Here is a 6,332-nt window from a genome sequence, read left to right as displayed (position 1 = left end):
TTGTGCCTTTTCAGGGACTTCCCTGGCGGTCCAGTGGTTAGGACTCTGCACTTCCACTGCAGGGGGCCCAGGTTCGATCCTAGGTTGGGGAACTAAGATCCCGTGTGCCGTGCGGTGCGGCCAAAAAAAAAAGAAAGGTGAAATTGTGCCTTTTCTTAGGCCAGTGGTTCACAGATATTAACATGCATCAGAATCACCTGTAAGTCTCATTCAATCACAGATTGCTGGGTCTTGCCTCGGAGTTTCTGGTTCAGTAGGTCTGGGGTGAGACCAAGAATTAACAATGCCAAGAAGTTCCCAAGTGATGCCGATGCTGCTGGTCTGGGGGCCACACTTTGAGAACTGCTGTCCCGGAGCGTGTTTTTCAGAGCGGTCTGAGGCTTTGCTGCTGCTACCTGTACAACGCTTGGGACATTGGTTAAAAACGCAGATTCCTGGGCTTCAGGCCTATTGATTTCAGTTGGTGGGGTGGGAGAGATGCAGAAATGGTCAGGAGTCGGCATTTTCACACTGATGTTTGTGAACTACCGTTTCTAGCGGGATACAGGAAGTTTTATCATTTTATCTGTCCACAACCTTAATTTTCATTAGCGCTGTATCTGTTTTATTTCCAAGCCAGGACTTTGCATAGCCCATCTGAGTTAATAGCACTTCCAGCCTCTGTGCCACCTGGCTTCTAGCCTTACTGATGTGGATTCATCACACCATCTCGGAAACCTCAGCGGCCATCCCTGCGGGGAAACATACACAGCCATGATTTTTCAGTGCCCATCATAGAACATCTAAAGACTATGTAAAACACAAAAGTCCCAGATGGTGTCTAAATCCCCAAGGAGCTCTCGATCTAATGGGAAAGCCAATAAGACAGCAAGGGCATAAAGCAGGTGTTAAATTGTGACTTAGTAGGATACGCCGAAGGCTGTAAAAGGGAGGGAAGTTTCTCGTGAGTAGCTGCCCAGAAAGGTGGGCTTGGTGCTCTAACTCGAAAGGTGAGTGGGATCTTCTCAGATGGCCGTGGAGTCCAAGAGCTGCCCTGGGCAGAGGGATCAGAGGAGTAAGTGAGGAGCTGCAGCTGAGTCCGAGATTCGCGAGGCTGGAGTAAGAGACTAGGACTCCCACTCCGCCCTCTGACCCCAAGGGGCCTGGCTTGGCTGCTTTGTGCCTCGGGCGGGGCCCAGAGAAAAATGGCCTGTCAGTCTGTCCTGAGTATCCAGAGACTCGGTTAGGAGGATAATGGGAACAGATGAGAGCTGCTCCTTTGGCCAAGGGCGGGTCTGGGTATGTTAAGAAAGCCCGTTGAAGCCTGTTAGGGTCTCCAGGGATGGGAGGGCTTCAGAACCAGAGGAACAGACATAATAGGCTAGTCAGCTTGTCCAGAAAAAAAGTCAGTCTCAAAAGATTTTTAAGAATGCTTAAGGGCTTCCCTGGTGGCGCAGTGGTTCAGAATCCGCCTGCCGACGCAGGGGACACGGGTTCGAGCCCTGGCCCTGGAAGATCCCACATGCCGCGGAGCAACTAAGCCCGTGCGCCACAACCACTGAGCCTGCGCTCTAGAGCCCGTGCGCCACAACTACTGAGCCTGCGCTGTAGAGCCTGCGAGCCACAACTACTGAAGCCCGCGCGCCTAGAGCAGCCCCGCTCACTGCAACTAGAGAAAGCCCGCGTGCAGCGACAAAGACCCAACGCAGCCAAAAGAAATAACCTAATTAATTATATAAAAATTTATATATTTAAAAAAAGAATGCTTAAAAGTCCCAAAAAATACGTATTTCTACGAACACCTAAAATTAGGGCCTTATTTTGGATTAAAAACTGCCCTCCTGGTCCTCCAAACCCTAGGCTGTAGCTGGGTGTTGGAACTGGGAAAAGGGGGGCTTGGTGAGCTGGCGGTTGCTCAGGCCCACCTTCCCCCAGACAGGTGATGCTTGTCTTCACTCCCTCCCCACCTCTTGATTGGGAAACCCTCTTCCCCACAGCCTGGACTTGTCACCTTGCTCATGGTTTCTTTAATCACAGCGTTCAAGAACCTGAAATACTCGCTCACGCATAGGTGCCAAGTGAGACAGCTTTCTCCATGCAACAGCGCCTTTTTCTTCCCTTCCCTTCGCAGCTAACTTCCACAGGGACCCCATGACACCTGCTCTCACGGGGAGCGCCCGTGTTTCTTGCTCCGCTTCCTCCAGTCCTCCTGCCCGGACACCCTCCCTGTCAGGCCCTCCCAGCTGTGGCTCCTGCCGCCTCTGCCCAGCCTGGGCTTGGGTTCTGCTCCATCTTCTGCCTTCAGTCCAAGCCTCCCTGTAACCACACGCATTGATTCCTTTCTTCCGTTCCTCCCAGCTAAAATCTCCTTTCTCCCCAGTTGAATTGCACCCATCCTACCAGGCCAGCTTCACATCCTCATTTATTCCCCGAAGGCTTCTCTGGCCGCTGTAGCCCTAAGTTTCCTCTGAGCTTTCTGTTCCACATACTTTCGCCCTTTCACTCTTCCCTGATTGTTGCGTGTGAACCAGCCTTGTCTCTCCAGCTGTGTTGTAGGGCCCGCGGGGGTGGGGGGTGGGGGGTGCATTGTGCCCCTCCTGACCCCAGCGCTCAGCCACTTGAGCGAGCTGCCATGAGTGCAGGGCATGAACTCTGACGGTGAGTAATACAATGGGAGATGATAATGTGGGGGAGGGGGCTGGTGGGGGCTTCTTACTCAGAGATGGGAAATCCCTGGGGGAGAGGAGGGAGCAATCAGGCTCTGTGGATTAACCCAGAGCGCCTTCTGGGTAGGGTTGGGCCAGGCCCCTCCCCCGCTCCCAGGTGCTGGCCCCCAGCCCCACCTGGTGGGCAACTGACTTCTTAAAAGTTCACCCAAGGAGCGGAAGAGGAGGCCACCAGGAGGGCCGGGAGGATGAGCACCGAGCATGGACAGCCACAGCAGTCTGGGGGCCGGAGGGGCCGGAGCTCTGGAGACAAGAAGTCCAAAAAGCGTAGCCGGCGCAAAGAAACCTACTCCATGTATATCTACAAGGTGCTGAAGCAGGTGAGAGCGGGGGCTAGGAGCGTGTGAGGGGCGCTGGCAAAAGAGCCTGGAAAGGGCACCGGATGGAGAGCGCGGGGCGCAGTTTACTCGCGGCACTGAGGCCCCTGAGCCCCTCTGGAGGGTGTGGCACTTAATCTCGGAGGTCCCTGCAGCCGCTCAGTGTCTGTCCTGACCTGTGATGTGCAGGAGACCCTTCAAACACGCTCCCACCACAGTCCAGAGGCTCACAGGCTTCTGGACAGACCAGATTATTATGTGGAGCGTTAGGTGGAACACAGTTAAAGGAAGACCACAAAAGAGTGCCGGGCTGAAGGTGACCCGGTGCCAAACATACGCCAGCACAACGAGAAGTACCAGTTAGTGGTGGCTAGAGTGAGGGTACCAGTTAGTGGTGGCTAGAGTGAGGGTACCAGTTACTGGTGGCTAGAGTGAGGGTACCAGTTACTGGTGGCTAGAGTGAGGGTACCAGTTAGTGGTGGCTAGAGTGAGGGTACCAGTTAGTGGTGGCTAGAGTGAGGGTACCAGTTAGTGGTGGCTAGAGTGAGGGTACTAGTTACTGGTGGCTAGAGTGAGGGTACCAGTTAGTGGTGGCTAGAGTGAGGGTACCAGTTAGTGGTGGCTAGAGCACGGAGCGGTGCGTGAGAACTACCGCCTCGGGGAAGCCTTCCAGACGGGCGGCACTCAGTCTCTGGGGGGCTAAGGGGTTGGTCCACCTTCTAGATAAGGAACCCCAGGTACATAAAGTCTCGGTGGGGTGACTGAGTCCCACGACCTGACAGCAACGGACGTCTGGCCCCCCTGGCCCGGGGGTCAGTCCCACCCCTGGCCCACACGTGTGCCCTACTTCTCCCAGCGCGCCTGTGAGAGGACCTACGCCTGGGACTCTCGCCCTGGCAGGCATTTGGGGGCACTCAGGTACCCAACCAGTGTGTCTAGAGGATCCCGGGCAACCTGGCCTCAAACACTGCCCTGCTCAGCAGAGCCGGGGCCGGGAGGAGGGAGGGGTGTCTGGGCTGCCTGCCCTCAGCCTCCCCAACCTGCCTGAGCCTCACCCCTTGTTAGATGAGACGGCAGACTGGAGCCCGTCTCCAGTCCGAATCCCTGGGTCTCTGGAATGCTCTCGTGGGGTGGGCCCGGCACCCATGTGGATCGGCCAAAGGGCAGCAGCAGAGAAGACGCCAGGGTCCTGAAGAAAGCGGGGGTGGGAGCAGGTATCAGTGAGCCTGGCAGCTTGGCCTAACTTTTCGGCTCAGAGCTCGTGCCGGGAGGGTTGGAGCGGGGCTGGGCTGCCGCGCGTGTCCCCCGTGCGGTGGTGGGAGGCCGCTGTCCCTCCTCTGCCACCCTGAGGGGAACAGGATGTGAAGACAACACGCGGGGGTCAGGCTGAACCCACGCGGTACAGAGGGGCGGTGGGCAGAGCAGGGGCCCGGGCTTAGTTCCGTGGCCACCACCGGCTTGACGTGCCTCATCAGGCAGTCACTTGCCTCTCACTGACAGAGAAGCAAAAATCCGCCTACTCACATTTTAGGACTGTTATGAGGTCCCTACCATTTGTTTTACTAGAGGTCACCTAGTTCAAAAACTTCTGTGACAGAAGAGGAAACAGGCCCGGAGGAAAGTGCCGTATTTAAGGTCGTACGGTGACTCATGGGACAGCCACAGAAGCCAGGTCTCCTTACCCCCAGTCTGGTGCTGAGACTGTGTCCTATGCGTGTCCTCTCTGGAAAATAATTTGGTCACGATTTACCAAGTTATGTGCGCAAGCCCTCTAGGAACTTCTAGGAATAACCCTCATTGTGCTCACACAACTGTTCAAAGACATATTTATTATAACACAATGTAATAGCAAAACAAACCCCCTAAATGTCCATTAAGAGAGGAATGTATAATATAAACTATGATTCGTCCATACTATGGAACACTCTGCAAATGCATTAAATGAAAATAGAGAGGTAGCATTGCTTATCTCTTGCAGTTGGGAGAAATTTTTTTTAACTTGGATATAGTAGTAAAAAAATAAATCCCTGTTTCCATGTCTCTCAGCCTCTGGAAAGAGGCTGGTAAGGGGGCCTTGCAGTCCCCAGCTTGGGGCTGGGGCTTGGGGCAGAGTCCCCATGTTAATCGACTGGTCCTGCCGCTTCTCCAGGTGCACCCCGACATTGGCATTTCCTCCAAGGCCATGAGCATCATGAACTCGTTCGTGAACGATGTGTTTGAGCGGCTGGCCGGCGAGGCCGCCCGGCTGGCCCAGTACTCGGGCCGAACCACACTGACGTCCCGGGAAATCCAGACAGCCGTACGCCTGCTGCTTCCAGGGGAGCTGGCCAAGCACGCTGTGTCTGAGGGCACCAAGGCCGTCACCAAGTACACCAGCTCCAAGTGACCTGGGGCCCGACCTTAATAAAGGGTGAACTGCTTCCTCGTGCTGTGTTGATTTGAAAAAGGGATGGGTGAAGGCAAGGTGTGACGGGGGGCAAGGGTGTCATCACTTCTTTGGCTCCCAAGGTGGAAGAACACTTATTCAGACCTTTAAAAACTGCTTTCTGGGGGCTTCCCTTGTGGCGCAGTGGTTGAGAGTCCGCCTGCCGATGCAGGGAACACGGGTTCGTGCCCCGGTCCGGGAAGATCCGACATGCCGCGGAGCGGCTGGGCTCGTAAGCCATGGCCGCTGAGCCTGCACGTCCGGAGCCTGTGCTCCGCAACAGGAGAGGCCACAACAGTGAGAGGCCCGCGTACCGCAAAAAAAAACAAACCAAACCAAAAAAAAAACTGCTTTCTGGGTGGGCCCCGTGAGGGACATGTGAGTGTACATGTAAATGTACAACGTTCTCATTCTTAGTGAGATGAAGTCCGACTTGGTCTGGATTAGAATCCTGGGTCTACTGCTAGCTGCTTCCATCATGCCCTCTCTGGGCCTGAAATTCCATGCGTGTTACTCTTGCAGGCCATGGTTTTGTGATGCCGTTTCTGGCATACCATAATTTTCGTCCTGTGCCGGGCACAGGGGCTACACAGGTCTATTCTTCAAGACACTAAAATGAATGGCCCAGACCAGCTTCTAAATAACCAACTGGGATCTCTAAGATGTTTTTATTTCCCCCTAATGCTTTCTTCCCCTTAACTTCAGAACAAATTGGTGAGAATGTTTTTGAGACTCCTAACTTTTCTTCCCAGTTTTATTTTGAAAAATCTCAAATGCATAGAAAAAAATTGCAAAAATGTACAATGACCCCATGTATGTCCTGCACCTAGATTCACCACTTAACATGTGGCCACATTTGCCTTTTCTTCCTCATTCAGCCTCTGA

General features: G+C 54.2%; 1 protein-coding gene across 1 annotated transcript; it reads left to right on the top strand.

Moving 5' to 3' along the window:
- Positions 1 to 2,893: 2,893 nt before the first annotated feature.
- On the top strand, positions 2,894 to 5,408 carry H2BK1 (H2B.K variant histone 1; the record flags this gene model as incomplete). The annotated part of the gene is made up of 2 exons (XM_081244098.1): positions 2,894 to 3,025; positions 5,172 to 5,408. The coding sequence occupies 2 exons, from the start codon at positions 2,894 to 2,896 to the stop codon at positions 5,406 to 5,408; spliced, it is 369 nt and encodes a 122-aa protein (XP_081100224.1).
- Between the last annotated feature and the right edge of the window lie 924 nt (positions 5,409 to 6,332).

The sequence above is a fragment of the Mesoplodon bidens genome (assembly GCF_964165515.1).
Source record: "Mesoplodon bidens genome assembly, chromosome: 9".
Lineage (NCBI taxonomy): Eukaryota > Metazoa > Chordata > Mammalia > Artiodactyla > Ziphiidae > Mesoplodon > Mesoplodon bidens.
This window is presented reverse-complemented; position numbering and strand designations above follow the sequence as displayed.